Source organism: Vulpes vulpes, chromosome 5 (assembly GCF_048418805.1).
Source record: "Vulpes vulpes isolate BD-2025 chromosome 5, VulVul3, whole genome shotgun sequence".
Classification (NCBI taxonomy): domain Eukaryota; kingdom Metazoa; phylum Chordata; class Mammalia; order Carnivora; family Canidae; genus Vulpes; species Vulpes vulpes.
In genome coordinates, this window is record NC_132784.1 from 30,227,371 (window position 1) to 30,244,701 (window position 17,331).

Sequence of the window (17,331 nt, forward strand, 5' to 3'; positions counted from 1 at the left end):
CCAGGTTGAAAACCACTGTCTTAGAAATTGTTACAATATAATTTTACCTGTATACTATCTAGCAGGTAGGAGAAGTATATTTATCTTAGGTGTACCATTATCCACCTAAGTAAATATACCTCTGATTGCCAGGGAACCCAAGTATACTTGCTAATGTTTTGCCAGTCTCAGAATTGGGGTGGCCAACACCTACTATAAAGGTACCACTTCCATTGCCTGCGCCTGTAACAGACACATTCACATTTTCTCACAGAGCCCAGCTGGGGTGCAACAGCCTTTCGACATAGCTCTCTAAGCAGCCATCACCAGATGATGGGAATCGGCATGTGAAACTGATTTTATTTAGAAGGCACAACTTTATAAATTGTTAAATGTCCTCAAGGGCTAAAAAGCTTAAACCTAGGATTCTGACATGATAGAATGAAAATTCTGTATGATGAGCCAGCTTGCTTTTGTTACCTATATTCTATTTGATCTCCAAAAGAACAGAAGGGATTCCAAAAAGCCAAGGAGGGAGGAATGCTTGCAGCAAAAAGAGAATACTCAATTGGAACCCGGTACAGAAGATTTTCGCATTCCGAGTAAATTTTGCATAGGAACTCTATCCTGATAAAAGAATCACAGTCTTTTACCTATGTTGGTTGACTAAGGCTGTTTTGACAATAATGGCTGATGAAGGGCAAAGAAATTGCCACGTTATACTGTTACAGACTTGATGAAGCTAAGCATGATTGCAGTATCACTGCACTTACTATTGTTATCACTCCCATTTTAAAAGATTCAAAATCCCATTCACTTACTTCACAAAAGTTAAGATTCTCTTGCTCTCACAGTGAGAATGTTGAGATAAGGAAGAGTTTTTGTAGCTATCCTGGGGAAGTTTGAGTAAGGCAACAGAAACATTTAGAGGGTAATGCATTTTCTGATGAAAATAGCAATTCATTTAAATTAGAGGAGAACATGCCGTACAGATTTTAATTTTCTATTGTAACCCCATTCTTAAAAAACTCATATCCAACAAGATAGTAACATTACTATTTCCATATAGGGTCTCAATCTTGATTTTTATATCATAAATATTATTAGAATGGCTCTGTATGTACTGATTCAGATCCCTATCCTTTCTCATCCAATAAGAAGTAAACACCCATAATGAGCAGTTATGGAGAACCTTTGGTGAGCTAAGGGAGAAAAATGTGAATTCTCTTCCATCCAAGTTTACTATCGAGTCCAGAACCTTTTTTTTTTTTAATTGCACAGAGTCACAACTTCTTTTTGCCAATTTCTATTTCCAGACACCTTCCCTTCTGCAGTTCCTCCTTTCTTTCCCTCCCCCCATGCCAACACAAAAGAATTGAGACTACTAACAGAATTTCTGTTTGTCTTTCACATCAGATGCAACTCCAGTAGTACCTTCACGGGCAGCAACTCCAAGATCCGTAAGAAATAAGTCGCATGAAGGAATTACAAATTCTGTAATGCCTGAATGTAAGAATCCTTTCAAGTTAATGATCGGATCATCCAATGCCATGGGAAGGCTATATGTACAAGAACTGCCTGGAAGCCAGCAACAAGAACTCCACCCTGTCTACCCCCGGCAGAGATTGGGCAGCAGTGAACATGGACAGAAATCTCCATTCCGTGGCAGCCACGGAGGCCTGCCCAGCCCAGCATCATCAGGTTCCCAGATATATGGAGACGGCTCAATCTCTCCAAGGACTGACCCACTCGGAAGCCCAGATGTCTTCACAAGAAATAATCCTGGTTTTCATGGAGCTCCCAATTCTAGTCCTATTCATTTGAATAGGACTCCTCTTTCTCCACCTTCAGTAATGCTACATGGTTCTCCTGTACAGTCATCCTGTGCAATGGCTGGAAGGACTAATATACCTCTTTCCCCAACCTTGACTACAAAGAGTCCAGTAATGAAAAAACCAATGTGTAATTTTTCAACTAATATGGAAATACCACGAGCAATGTTCCACCACAAACCACCCCAAGGCCCACCTCCCCCTCCTCCACCTTCTTGTGCTCTTCAGAAAAAGCCATTAACATCTGAGAAAGATCCACTTGGCATTCTTGACCCTATTCCTAGTAAACCGGTGAATCAGAACCCTGTTATCATTAATCCAACTAGTTTCCATTCAAATGTCCACTCTCAGGTACCTGTGATGAATGTAAGCATGCCTCCTGCTGTTGTTCCTTTGCCAAGTAATCTCCCTTTGCCAACCGTAAAACCTGGTCATATGAATCATGGGAGTCATATACAAAGAGTTCAGCATTCAGCTTCAACCTCCTTGTCCCCTTCTCCAGTGACATCCCCAGTGCACATGATGGGGACTGGAATTGGAAGGATTGAGGCATCGCCCCAAAGATCACGCTCATCTTCCACATCATCAGATCATGGAAATTTCATGATGCCACCTCTAGGACCCCAGGCCACTTGTAGTGGTATTAAGGTTCCACCCAGGTCACCAAGGTCAACGATAGGGTCCCCAAGGCCATCAATGCCATCAAGCCCTTCTACCAAGTCCGATGGACATCATCAGTACAAGGATATCCCTAACCCATTAATTGCTGGAATGAGTAATGTACTAAATACCCCAAGCAGTGCAGCTTTTCCTACTGCATCTGCCGGAAGTGGTTCTGTAAAGAGTCAGCCTGGTTTGCTGGGAATGCCTTTAAATCAGATCTTGAACCAGCACAATGCTGCCTCCTTTCCAGCAAGTAGTTTACTCTCAGCAGCAGCCAAAGCACAGCTAGCAAATCAAAACAAACTTGCTGGTAACAACTGTAGCAGCAGTAGCAATTCTGGAGCTGTTGCTGGCAGTGGCAACACTGAAGGACATAGCACTTTAAACACCATGTTCCCTCCTACTGCCAACATGCTTCTCCCAACAGGGGAAGGGCAAAGTGGTCGAGCAGCACTAAGAGATAAGCTGATGTCTCAGCAAAAAGACTCATTGCGGAAAAGAAAACAGCCACCTACGACAGTGTTGAGTTTGCTCAGACAGTCTCAAATGGATAGTTCTGCGGTTCCTAAACCTGGACCCGACTTGCTAAGAAAGCAGGGTCAGGGTTCATTTCCCATCAGTTCAATGTCTCAGTTACTACAGTCTATGAGTTGTCAAAGCTCTCACTTGAGTAGCAATAGTACCCCGGGTTGTGGGGGCTCAAATACTGCTTTGCCTTGCTCTGCTAACCAGCTGCATTTTACAGATCCCAGTATGAACTCCAGTGCTCTTCAGAATTCACTGACACAGAACATACCTTTGAGAGGGGAAGCCGTGCACTGCCACAATGCAAACACTAACTTTGTTCACAGTAACAGTCCAGTCCCAAACCACCATCTTGCAGGTTTAATAAATCAGATTCAGGCTAGCGGGAACTGTGGGATGCTCAGTCAGTCGGGCATGGCTTTAGGAAATTCATTACATCCCAATCCACCTCAGTCAAGAATTTCAACGTCCTCCACTCCAGTGATACCAAACAGCATTGTTAGCAGCTATAATCAAACAAGTTCTGAAGCAGGTATGGTTTTATTAGAAAAAAGTACCCCAAGGTACTAAACTTTTCTACATTTTTTAAAATTTGTACCAAAATATTTATTATGATAAGAAATGATCCTTTCCCCATTGTGAAATTGTCGTCATTTCTTTAGTATTTATAATTTTATTTACAGAATGCTAGGGAATTGTCTATTAGAAAAAAGAACAACCAAGGGGATTCCATGTGTTTCCGTTATTTGTTGTCAATCTGTGTCATTTTGAATTTTGTTTGACTTTCAGTTGGTTATATAACCATTGGACTCTAAACTACGAAAGAAGCCATAGAAGGCAGGGTTTCCCGGTTCATGAGACATGTACTTGGTCTATGCCAATATTAAAGCCGTTTCCCCTAGCTTTTGTTTGTATTCAGGTAAATGACACTGATCTTGGAAAACCCAAAAAAGGCAAAAATAAATGGATTTTTTTTGTTCTTGCTGCTGAACAGAAATAGGTGAATGGATAGGAAAAGGTAACTAGAAGTTGTATGAAGTAGAAAGCTGCCTTCTAATGTGTTCTCTTATCCTAGTTTGCTATCCTTTATTATTATTTGTTTGAGAAAATTCAAAAATGGATATTGGCTACTCCCTTTTAAAAAAGGTAATAATTTAAGTTTTCTAATAAAAAAAGGCTTGAAAACCTGATTTCCAGAATTTTTGATCTTGAAACTGTTTTACAATTCTCTTGTAGAAGTTAACCATTATTTTTACCATTGACATTAAGGTTTTGAACCCAAATTTGTTATATCTCATCATCCACTATAATGAAGGAGACAAATTTATTTAAAAGTAAACACATTAGAAAGATTTGTGTTTTGTGCAATAGAATCATCAGAAATTGTTTTAAAAATCATAAAGAAGCACGAAAGAGGTAAATTCTTTGAGACATCAGAAAATTTGATCATGGAAGTGTTAGAAAGAATATTCAAAACCCAACACTGATGATTTCAGAGGTTTGTAGGAAATGACAGGGAGGAAAGGAAAGATAATTGTAGGGACAGTATTATTCAGATATGAAAACAGTGGGCTTTGCCAACCAGATTGCTACTGGAAATGAGAAAACTGCTGAGGCTTTTACTAATAAGCTATTGTATAGATATGTATAGACTGTAATATACCATCATGCTGGAGAAGCATTAGAACTTCATGTCTGTGTTGCTGATAGTAAAATCCAGTGTTTTTCCTTCCTGGTGTCACTACTTACACCTGCCATCCTCCACAACTTGTGTTAGGTTTTATGTCTGGATGTCAGTGTTTAATGAAGAACTGCTCATTGACCCTCTTGTGTTAAAAAGAATATACGGTGGAGAAGATAATCAAAATGATTAGTGCCTTCTTGATATTCTTAGCCTAGAAAAATCTCATGGAACTATTTTGTATGTGTTTAACAGGATCCTTATTCCAAAGGGGCTTCCAACTTTTCAATGACTCATATTCCTTTTTAAATAATTCCACACAAGTGAAAATTTAATCTTATGCTTTTAGGAGATTAAAGCCACATAAAATCTGTAGCTATTTTAAGATATCCCGTATTTATTAAGCATGCCTTCAGTCATTTAGATGAGACATCGTTTAGTCTCCTTGTATTATATATCTTTACATAATTGATACCCCTTACCTCAACTTACTTTGTTTCAGGTCTGAGTTCATATTGCAAAGTGTATATATTTTATTAGTGATGTATTTAAGTTCATCCATAATGGAAAAGACCAACATTTATTTATATTTTTGTTTCTTCTGAATGTTAAGTTAATGGACTTAAATAATCTTAGACATGTATTCTCTTGTTCCATGCACTTCTGTAGAGTGTCAGATCTGGATTGCAAGTGCTGGGAGTGTCAAACACACAGGTTGAAAATGTATTAATATGAGAAAAGTGTTAGCATAGAAATAGCTAACTGGGACAAGAATAAATGTCTAGTAATGATATGGATGCGACCAATCGTGTAAGCTAACAGAAAGCATCTACTTGATAAAAATCTAGGTCAGTAAGAATTTTTAAAATATGAAATCTAATAAAATTAAATACTAATTAATGTGCATAGATCTGATGTGCAGCTGGTTGTGAAAATGGGTAGATTTACTAATTAATGTAATTCTTTTGTTGAGTTAAATATTGAAGAGGTCTCTAATGCCGTTTCTTTTTGATACACAGTAAACTGTATCAACTGAATGGACTGTCATTATAATTGCTTAGCCTAAATATTTATTTACACTGACATTTATTCACCTATCAAATAAGTACCAAGGCTAGGCATGCAGAGTGAGCTAGCAGATGACAGTCAAGCTATCCCTGTAACTTCTGCTACGTATTCCTAGCATACCAGTAAGACATCAGAAGAAAAACACATTTTATTCCTAAAATGTTGCTTACAGCTATCGAGTACTTATTGTGTCCCAGCTGATTTACCCATATTATTTCTAATTTGTATAGTTTTCCAAAGTATAAGGTATTATTGCCCCCATTTTAGAGATGAATGAGCATTGGAGAACGTAAATAGCTGTCCAAGATCATGCATAACTGAATTAAGACCTGAACTCAGGTTCAAATGATGCTAAAACCCTTTCTTCCCAACTGTGTAAGCTCTTCATTTAAAACATGTAGTAGTCAAAAATGCTGTTTTCAGTTTCAAAATCTTTGAAAATGCTCAACAGATAGTGAATTAAAGCACATCACTGTGTGTTAAAAGCCACATTTGTAAACTTTTGATGCACTTTTAGTCAGTTATTTTTGCCTTCTCTCTGGACTCTGGTCTCACAGTGTATAATGATTAGGGTATATGTGTCAACACAGTTGAAATGTCCAAACTATCAAGAGAACTGCCCCTTGATTGTGAATCACATTTGGTGACATTTAATGAATTCGTATCACCTCACTTGATCAGATACGAATGGGTTTCCTGGTAGATCTTTGAAGGAGGCAACTATGCAGATGCTGGTTCTGCCCTTCCAAGCATGATCTAACACAGCAAGGGTGAAAGAGCCCCCACGGGAACATGTTCTCCTCTTCCCTTTGGTAACGGAACCTGGACAGAACTCAAGTGACCTGCTCGATCCAGTGCCTTTTCCACTCTCCTAAGCAGTTCAAAAATGTTACAGTAAGACCTCAATTAAGTGGAGTAATCACCTGCTTTGAGAACACTTAATTCGATTGGTAATTTATTTTTTAAGAAACTTCATCTAAAGAGAGTTTTTCTGTTATAAACAACCCAAATACTGATTTTTTTTTTTTTAGGCCTATATGTGAATTAGGCCATGGGACACATTTAAAAATGTATTACATCTCAAGTATGGGAATTGAAGGCAGAAGTCATTTTTAAAAATCAGATAAAAGATATAAAATACTTAGAAAATATTTCTAAAATTTAAGAATATACAAGGCTTTATTAATTCTATTTGGTGGTTTGAAATTGTCTTCCCATGAAAGCTCTCTGAACACTTTGCATTGTAAAGTTTACAGGTTTCTATTAACTTTTTGGACATCAAATGACAAGTAAAGTTTAATATTTCCATGTAACAGATTTAGAAAATGACCAGTAGGATACTTGCTGACATTCCTCCAGTTGTAAAGCAAAGCTCTGGTGGATCTGGCAACCAAACCCCAAAGTTCCTGATTCTCAGTCCAAACACTCACACTGCTGAATGCAGGTATGTTCTGAAGTCCATCAGTAGTGTACATTTAAAGCAACTTTCCATGTATGAAGAGAGCCAAGTTCCAGCAGTTTAAGTGGTTCCAGCACATGTCCTGTTGTGTTTGGGTTTAGAGAGGAATCCAAAATCAAGTGCCCTCAATTGGCAAATTTTATCAGGCCCGTGCCTCCTGACTGCTGCCCACCTGCTGGCCATAGAACAAAACCCCACATGCCAGTAACCCTGGCCTCTGCAGAGGACCTCGTCCCGTCAGTGTCCATGTGGCCTATGGTTTTTCACTATTTTCAAAGAAGCAAAAAATTTAGACTACTCTGCTCACCAACTTAATAACTGAACCTTACCCTCTCCAATGTGATAATCATTAAATACAACTTTTTCGCTTTAAAAGCCCTTTTATAGTTGCTTATTATTTTTTCAATAAAAAACATTTTATCAACTCTTCTAAACACATGAAAATATAATCCTCTGAAGAGGCAGAGCATGCGTTTGTACCAGAAGAGAAAATAAGTTGAACATTGATTTGCCTTAACTCTTAAAGAGATACATTGACTAACAAGAACATAAATAAACCCATGAGTGAATATATGTTCATAGATATTTATACATATTTTTTTAAACTCTGGAAAAGAAAGTGTTCTTCTTTCAGCACAAAATGCATTTGATTGAAATTCAGTACAGCCACTGATATGGTAGGTATAAGAGAATGAAATAGAGACCAAAGAAGAACACTGGGTAAAACTGCAAAGTAATGAGCTTGGTTTTTTGTGCTTTGTATTTATTTATTCTCAGAACATGCCAGTAAAGAAAATAAAGGGAAATCATCATTTCCGACATTTGAAGTTACAAGTGCAAAAAGATTATGGGATAAAGGGCTTAGGGTGGATTGTACTATAGAAGTTAGCCCTCTCAGGGTACCGGAAGTCTGTGTAGAAATAATCTTCTCATTGTAGAGAGACTAATGTAGAGTAAAGGGCAAAGGCTCCTTTCAGGTTGTGACTGAATTAATAATAGTTGCTATTAAAAGTATTTCCACCCAAATTTTTAAGTGCTCCAGATTTTATCCCTCATCTGATGCACAAGGCTTCTAGGTTCAAAGTTGCCTTCTGCTCTGTTTTTTAACCAAATACCAAAACTCTATTAAATTATTGATTGTGTGATAAAAATCTATGTCTGTTCTTTCAGTTAAGTTTTTGCAAAATGAGCCATTTCTTCTTTGCTGTAAGATATTTTTACAACAATGTCTTGCTGTTTAAGAAGGTTTCCTATTATCAGGGTTACACCACTTGTTTTGTTTACATATTCCAGGTTTAATGTTTCCTTGTGTACAAAAGAAGGAGTTAAAAAATGTTTGACTTTAGACATTGAGTATGTATAATCAAAGGTGAAAACAGAACTCAGAGTGGTGTGATATGTTTGCTGATTCAATGATCTATTTTGTACCTTTCAAGAAATAAATTGTCCCAGTGTGAAAATTGGGAGAATTTTATTCCATTGCAATACACTGAACTCACTTATAAAATCACTAGAAATCCTTCAGTTCCCTAGGACATGCCTAAGCTATTATTTACTAAAATCAAGTGGTCTGAAAACATTGACGCAGCTTCTAAAAGTGCCCAAATTCTAGGCAGTAAATGTTAACTCTACAAGAATTTAACTCATTAGAAATCATGCTTAAAACCATTTCTGTGGTATTAACAAAATAGATTTCATTTCCACATGCATGTAGTACTAGATAAATCATAGAAGTTTTTCCTTTATAGGAACTTTCATCAAACAACATTAATGCCAATCAAGCAAAGAGTAGAGTAAAAATTATTTTGTAAGGATTACACTTCTTGAAAATTCAAAGTAACAACTCACCTTACAGATTAAAAATGGAACTAAATGACAGAAGTCTGAAGGAGTAGCTGAGGTACTCCTGGGGGAGAGCTGCTCCAGGAAATTTCAGAGACCCATGGGTACAGGTATAAGGGAGAGTGTTTACCATAGAGACCCTAGAGCAGGACTCTTGTGCTGCGCAACTCCACAGGGACACCTCTCACACTATATAGCCTGATAAACATGCTTCCTGGAACACAACTCCATAAAGTTGAGCAACCCAGAGACCTTTTGGTATTTCTTCTTACTGTGAGAAACTAACTTGCATTATAATCCACTACAGATATGTTTTTAATGTATAACAAAAGTTTCCTTAAAAATCTTATGTGATGCACCCTGACCTTTTTGATCCCATTCTAATCATATCTTACTCTACTTTTTTTCCTCTAAGACAGTCATGACCCACTGAAATGATTTTATCACCCACTAATGCAACACGACCCACTGTGTATATATAATATATAATATATAATTTATATATAATTTAGTACTTATATGTGTATATATTTTATTTATACTAGAGATGTATTTTATTTATATATTTAAATATATAAACATTTTAAAATATATATTTTTTATATTTATATTATATTTCTGTTTATATGTGTGTGTGTGTATATATATGTATACAGAAACAGTTTACACAAAATAATACCCCAGTTATACAATATATTCTTTTATTTTTCTATTTCATTTATCAAAATATAATGGTTGGGGCATTCTAAGTTGGTTTTGCAGCCCCAAATAGGCCTAAACTGTCTTAGAATATCCCTAAGGTAATTAACTCAGCAAATAATTATTGAGCACTTAGTATGTGCTAAGCACTTACAGCACTACAGATAAAGTAGTATACAATGGAAGAATTCAAAGTTAACTGTATTTATAACTTAGAAACTCAGTTTACTCTGCTCATTAAACAACATAAGGTGAGAAAACTTCTGAATGGAATATTGAAGCATTTTTTTTTAATTTTTAATTGTGACTCTACCCCCATATTCAGAGAGCAGAAATCTCACTAAGCAAGGGATTTAACCTCATTTCTCAATATTTGTTTCCTTACAATAAGTATTTTTTTAATGTGATAAAAAGGATTTGTAAAAAAAAAAAAAAACTTTTGTTACTTGAGTAAACAATGGAAAATCTCAAGCTCTCAAGCATTTTTGCATTTATTTTAAGTTTTTGCAGTGATTCTCTGTGTTAAAGAAATAGAAATGATCAGTAGCAAAAAAAAAAAAATATCACATCTGTCTCTTTTTTTTTTTTTTTTTTGTCTGACGCCATTACCAACACAAGACTGATCTTGATACAGTCATGATGACTCAAACATATTCCAATATTCAAGCTGCATCCCTTCCACCAGCTTTCCTCCTTCCCAGCAGGTTAGCCCTGCTAAGGGTGGAGAGCATTTCCTTAGATACTGCCGAGGATCCCTTCCCCCTCTTCTTCTGTGAGCACTTTGATTTGGGGTCCCTCCCTCCCTTCCTTTTAGGGAACAAACAGCCACTGGTCCGTAGGTCTTCCTGCCTACTTCTGGTAAAGGAATGCTAGGAATTTACATCAGGATCCAAAGCACATGGATTGAAATTGATGTATTTTTGTAAATACATATACCATGCCATTAAAATAATATCTTGTTGGAAGATGTAGACTTCTCATACAAGTTATCTATTTTTTTTAATCAATCCCTTAAATATAGAGGAGAAAATGTTACTATTTTCATGGGATTAAAAAGTGAGTTACATTTATTCACTAGAATATGATGTTTTCCCTTGCTTCTACAAGCATTCGTTTTTATTAAGGATTACCATTGACCTTGTTTGCATTTAAAGTATACTTGCCAAAGCGAATGATAAAGGTCAAATGGCGAAGGTGTATCTTTTATATGACTCATTTCTTAGTTCTTGAATTTTTATGAATATAAATCAGTATTTGGGTATATCAACTTAGAATTTGGGCATATTCACTTAGAAAAAATTTTCTAACATAAAGTCATTTTTATTCTAAATTGGAAATATAGATCAAACTGGTGTAATGACATTTTTAAAACACTTATTTGTGTACTTGTCAAATCTGTGCCCATACAAAGACATGTCCAGCAATATTAATACTTAAGAGCCAACCATAGAAGAGTTTAGGATAATATGAACAATGACTTTTCTTAAAGAATATCGGTGATGAGAGAAATAAGTCTAAAGAGGTAGATTTTGCCTTGTTTTAAAAAGCAAGTTTTTTTTAAGGAGACAAATAAACTAGTAATCATAAAAAAAAATCATTTAAAACTCCTAAAAAATTGTTTAGTGGTGCTATTTCGGTATGTACAGACACATATACACTGACACACATCAAATTACATGTGTGGACAAAGAGTACTGTTTATATCTGGAAATCTACCCCACTGGGCAAGCCACCACTGTCCTTTCCTGATTGTCCTGGTTTATCTCAATCTCCGATTGGGTGTCTAGGGCACATGCTCTCACACCAGGAAAGTTTATCTGGGTGGCTTTCCAGTCTTATCTCGGCTTCATTAAAATCAACAGACAATGAGAAAGAGATTATGCCAGTTTATGGTGCTGCTGGCTGGTGTAAAATAATCATTTTTTCCCATTAAAGGACTTCTCCAACTCACTAACTTGTTCCAAGCCCCAGCTGCCTTTTGGTTGTTAAACTGCTAAATGTTTTGTGAATAGTTTGCTTTAAAAAAAAAAAAAAAAATTTAGCAACTGTCCCTTTCATTAGTTTAAGCACAAAAACATCTTGGCTGGAAAAAAAAAATTCAGCTCTAAGAAAACATTTTTCCCCACATACTTCAAGAGACCATATGGTTTTTATGCAGAACTATGAAGTAGGTCTGCCAGAGTGCCTATTCAAGATTAAGTGGTTCAGAAATAAGCAATCTCCAATTTTGCTCCAGATATAAAAATCCAAGGTCCTCTGGATGACCCTAAGCATTACTGAGTGGCTTGAAGAACTCAGAGTACTTTGGGACGGACCTTTTCCTCCATAAGAGGATTTTTAACTGCCTGGAACACATGAGAGTCTAAAGTAACTTGTTCTCTTCTAAGGATCTTCTTTCCTGTCTCTTATCTCCCAGCTGTGGACAAACACTGGAGAGTCAATTTTCCCTTTCTCCACAAATGGGTGGTATTCTCTCCCTTACTTCCCATACACACATGCTACACACACAGCATCAAAAGCTCTGATTTCTAGAAGTTGAAGGCAGATTTTTTTTTTAATCTTAATAGATTGATTCAACCAACATTTTTGGAATACCAACTAGGTGTTAAAGTCCACGTTAGGCCTTGGAAATAAGAAGTGATCCTTGCCTTAAAGGGTTTAGAAAGATGATTTCGAATTTCTGTGCTACTTTGTCTATCTATGGTGGGAGGGTAGAGGTGTGTGGAAAGCAGCTTACAATATTTTCAGTCACATCTGTTTGTTTTCAGGATGCATACCTCCATGCACTTTATTATCTCCTTGTCCACTCTCAAATCCCCAAACAAATGTTACCACTCACTTAGTTTACCCTACACCTTCACTTTTATAGTTGTCCTCTTGCTATATACCTGTTAAATCTCTTAGCATATTGCACTATCAGTTACACGAGCTGTATGAATAGAGCTTTAAAATTTCCTGATCCATAGAAGCTCTCAATAAATGTGTATTTGAGAGAGGAAAAAGAAGGACTGGGAGTTTTGTGCATTTATCTCTTTTCCTAAACTCTGACTTTCTGCAAGAAAAGGGCAGCATGCTGTTTTTGTTTTCATTGTTTTGTATCACCATTTCTATCCTTTTGTTCAACAGAGCATTCTTGTTTGTTGTTGAAAATTGGAGAAAATAAAAAATAGGCCTTGATTTACATATTACCCTTAAGAAGTTTGTGATGTTCACCACCTTCTTGTTTGTAATACAAAAATACACACAGAGTAACCATATTTCTTTATTGTCATTCCTCAAGAATGTTTAAATAGAGAACTCGTAGAATAATGTCCCCAAATGGCTACTTTCTTGAATCCTAAATATGGATGCTTCTCATATAAAAACAAAAAGACAAAAATATGAATGACAGTAACCTCTAAGGAAACCGTACATCTACAAAGCCTTGATAGAGTATTTTGAAAATGTATGCTCTGACTGCGGTTAGAGAAATGGTGATCTGTACCTTTAAATATGTCATTATTGGTTAGCAGATGAGGAGAAAGGCCACAGATAGTGATTACCAGTAAATAAGAGTTGTTATTACCTTGTTTAAAAAAATGGTTTCCAAATGCAAATAAAGCATAGTGCCTATTTATGGAAATAGCTAATTTTCAGAAGCAATGAAATGTTTAAGGTGTTGATTGTTTTATTACAAATCTGAATTAACATTTAAAGAATTGTACACCATATGCCTGCTTCAACATTCGAAATGTTCTTACTCTGCTCTTTGTGAACATAGTCATTGTTTCATAATAATATTTTATAAATATTTATATACTTTTAAACAGAGGGTTTTTTATCTCATTCTTGAAATGAAATATGGAGAACTTAAAAAAACAGACCTGACACCTGGAAAAAATTGCAGTCGTGCAATATAGCGATATTCTAGAAGGTGTGTTGGATTATACTGATGTATTCTTATTACTATTACTATATCACCACTACTAACTACAATTACTAATGTAAATAATAATGCTGACAATGATTGCTCCTTTTACTTGTACAGACTTTACACATTACGAGCCTTTCACTTACCTATTTTTGATTCTCACAACAATCATGCCACTCATACCAGTTTTTCCTGAGGAAAAATTCAAAAGTAGCAAGGTATCATATGCCGGAAGATGTTCATACCTGTGTTACATATAATGATGAAAAAATGAAAATATAAATGCCAAACTTTATCAGAATGATTCAATAAATATGATCAATCCGTATGTTACAAGGTTAAAAATATTAGTAGAAATGTCTGTATATCAAAAAGGAAAAATTCAAAAAAAAAGGAAAAATTCTGGTGTTATTCTGTTAGAAGAAAACAAAAAGAATATAAAATTATATTTGCAATACTACAACAACTATGGGAACATTTCTGTGTATTTGTATTTGGACAGGCCTCAATGGTAACATGATCAAATATAAAGTTTTTTATGGCGTAGCACAGCAGTACAGTGTTAGAATTACTTTAGATTTTCAATAACACTGATGTTGTTCATTACATCATATACATGTTTAATATAAAGTTAAATGCATAAGCCTGTAACAGTATTTGCTCAATGCATATGTTACATAATGCATCTCTTTAGAGAAAGACCTTTTATGAAAAATATGACTGTAGGTTCCTTTTCAACAGAATGTGATTCTCCTACCCCATCTCTTGTGCATCTGAATCACCAGGGGTGATTTCAAAGAATACTACTGCCCAGGCTCTACTCCCAAGAGATGAGTTTTCGACTTATCTGGGATAGGGCCCAGGCATTGTTTTTGTTTGTTTGTTTGTTTGTTTGTTTGTTTAAAGTCCTCCAGGTAGTAATTCTATTGTGCAGCTTATCTCTATTGTGAGAACAACTAAAAGGATTATAATAAACAACTGAAAGTTTATATTTTTAAATATTAAGTTTCTTGAATTTTCACTCAAGCATAAGACTTTCAAGATTAAGAATGCTAAAAAAAAAAAAAGATTAAGAATGCTATTTAGGTGGTAGCATTTGGTCTGATTTAAGGAATGCTAAGTGCAGAGTATCTTTATGCTATCAGAGTGACAAAGATTTAAAAAAATGATAAAATACAGTGTTGGTTAGAAATGAACACTGCCATACACTGTTTATAAAAATGTTAATGGAATGTGCATTGATCAACTTTGCTGTGGGACAGTTTGAGAATATGAATCCAAAGCTTTAAAAATATGTAAACCCTTTTATCCCTGGAATTCCACTTTTAAGAATTTATCCCTAGAAAATAATTGAGTGTATTGGCAAAGCTAAATTAAGAATGTTTATCATACTGTTGCTTACTAGAGTAATTGTAATTTTATTGTAAACAATCAAATATCCTCAACTGTGGATTGATTAAATTTTGGTATATTCATAGATGATAGTTGTAAAATGGTCTGAAGTTAACACAATAATGTATTGATAAAAGAAAAAAGTTACGAAGCATGATTCCATTTTTGTTAAAATATATAATATATGTATATATGTCTGCATATGTATAAACATACAGGTGGGAAAGGCCTGAAGCACTATCACTAACATATTAATAGTTCTCTTTATCAGTATTTTTTTATTTTCTGTTTTGTAGTCTCATGCATATTCCAGGTTCTTTTTTTTTCACTAAAATCAAGAGGCAGTATTATAAATAAAGACCAAAATGTTTTCTTAAATGAAAAAGTATCTTTCTAAAAATAAAGGCTTGTTTCCTTTATCTAGTCAGTTGAATGAACTACAACACAGATTTCCCTCTCTTCACCTGTCCAGCTTGTGAAAAACAAGCTATTTGTTAGAAACAGCTATTTCTTAATATTTTTTAATATTTCTAAACTTCTTCAATATATATTTTCTCAAAGTAGATTAGGAAGTATAAAGTTAAATTTAAGTTTTATTAACAGATTTCAACTCCTCTCTGATTACAATTCATCTGAGTTAAATCCTCAAAGGTGACATGTAATGAATTAACTGAAATGTATCTTAATGTATTTGTATGGGATCGTTTTCCTTGGCATCCGTAATTAATAAGCGGTTGGTTTTTCTCCTTCTTCATTCTAGGCGGTTCAGGACCATCATCCTCCATAGCCATAGCTGGCACCAACCACCCTGCCATCACAAAGACAACATCTGTTCTTCAAGATGGCGTCATAGTTACCACCGCAGCTGGAAACCCACTGCAGAGTCAGCTGCCTATTGGGAGTGATTTTCCTTATGTTGGCCAGGAGCACGCACTTCATTTTCCATCCAACAGCACTTCAAACAACCATCTTCCACACCCCTTGAACCCCAGCCTCCTCAGTTCTCTACCTATCTCTTTGCCAGTGAATCAACAGCATCTCCTAAACCAGAATCTATTAAATATCCTCCAGCCTTCAGCAGGAGAAGGCAAGTCTGAGATCAACCTCCACCCTTTAGGTTTTCTCAACCCGAATGTAAACGCTGCTTTAGCTTTTCTCTCCGGTGACATGGATGGGCAGGTATTGCAGCCTGTTCACTTTCAGCTCTTAGCAGCCCTGCTTCAGAACCAAGCCCAAGCAGCTGCCATGCTTCCCCTGCCATCTTTCAATCTGACCATCTCAGATCTTTTGCAACAGCAAAATACCCCTTTACCCTCATTAACACAGATGACAGCCCCACCAGACCATTTGCCAAGCAATCAGTCAGAGAACAGCCGAGCTGAGACCCTTTTAACCAGCCCCCTGGGGAACCCTTTACCAAGCTTTGCAGGCAGTGACACTACTTTTAACCCCCTGTTCCTCCCAGCTGTCACTGGGGCCTCAGGATTAATGGCCTTGAATCCCCAGCTGTTGGGAGGTGTCCTGAACTCAGCATCGGCCAACACCGCTAATCATCCAGAGGTTTCCATAGCAACTTCCTCCCAGGCAACCACTACCACAACCACTACATCATCAGCAGTGGCAGCACTGACTGTCTCAACACTTGGTGGGACAGCAGTGGTGTCAATGGCAGAAACATTGCTGAATATATCTAATAATGCTGGGAATACACCTGGTCCAGCTAAACTCAACAGTAACTCTGTGCTGCCACAGCTACTTAACCCTCTACTGGGGACAGGTCTGCTTGGTAAGTTAAATTTTTTCACAAATTTTTACAAAAGAAACGTTTTTCTAATTCTATTTTCTCCTTTTTAAAAACTCCATTTTGTCACACTATTTTTAAAAAATGTTTTTATTATGTCACAGCTTGCTTAAGGAACTAAATATAATAACACCCACACACATCCCTAGTTATACAAACATGAAAATGACTTTTTCCTTTTCCCCTATTCTAGCAGTACTAAATATCATTCTAATCTGCTTTTCTCTGATCTTCTGATTCTGATGCCACTTAACCCTAACCTACCTATCATTCTCTTAAGCCAAGTAGAGTCTTATTTTTCAAACAATAAAGCACAGGTCCATCTTAAAAATAACTTTTACTTGAATTTTAGTTGGTGTGGCATCACAGGGTTAGTATGAGCAGCTGCACTGTGGATGGAAACAGCTTGAGGAAGTGTTTTTTCCAGGTGATCCCTAAATAAACAAAACTAAATGCTTATCCAGCAAAATGAGAAACAGG

At 36.1% G+C, this 17,331-nt stretch overlaps 1 protein-coding gene across 18 annotated transcripts in view; it reads left to right on the forward strand.

The window, feature by feature from the left end:
- The window catches only part of MBD5 (methyl-CpG binding domain protein 5), a 432,006-nt gene that overhangs the window by 382,962 nt on the left and 31,713 nt on the right, over nucleotides 1-17,331 (forward strand). For 9 of the 18 annotated variants that reach the window (XM_026008001.2, XM_072757703.1, XM_072757707.1 and 6 more), the window contains 2 exons: nucleotides 1,396-3,531; nucleotides 15,811-16,137. In XM_026008001.2, coding sequence (XP_025863786.1) covers nucleotides 1,396-3,531; nucleotides 15,811-16,137 — 2,463 coding nt within the window. Of the gene's footprint in view, nucleotides 1-1,395; nucleotides 3,532-15,810; nucleotides 16,837-17,331 lie in introns of all 18 variants that reach the window. The other 9 variants (XM_072757693.1, XM_072757694.1, XM_072757697.1 and 6 more) reach the window with 1 other exon arrangement.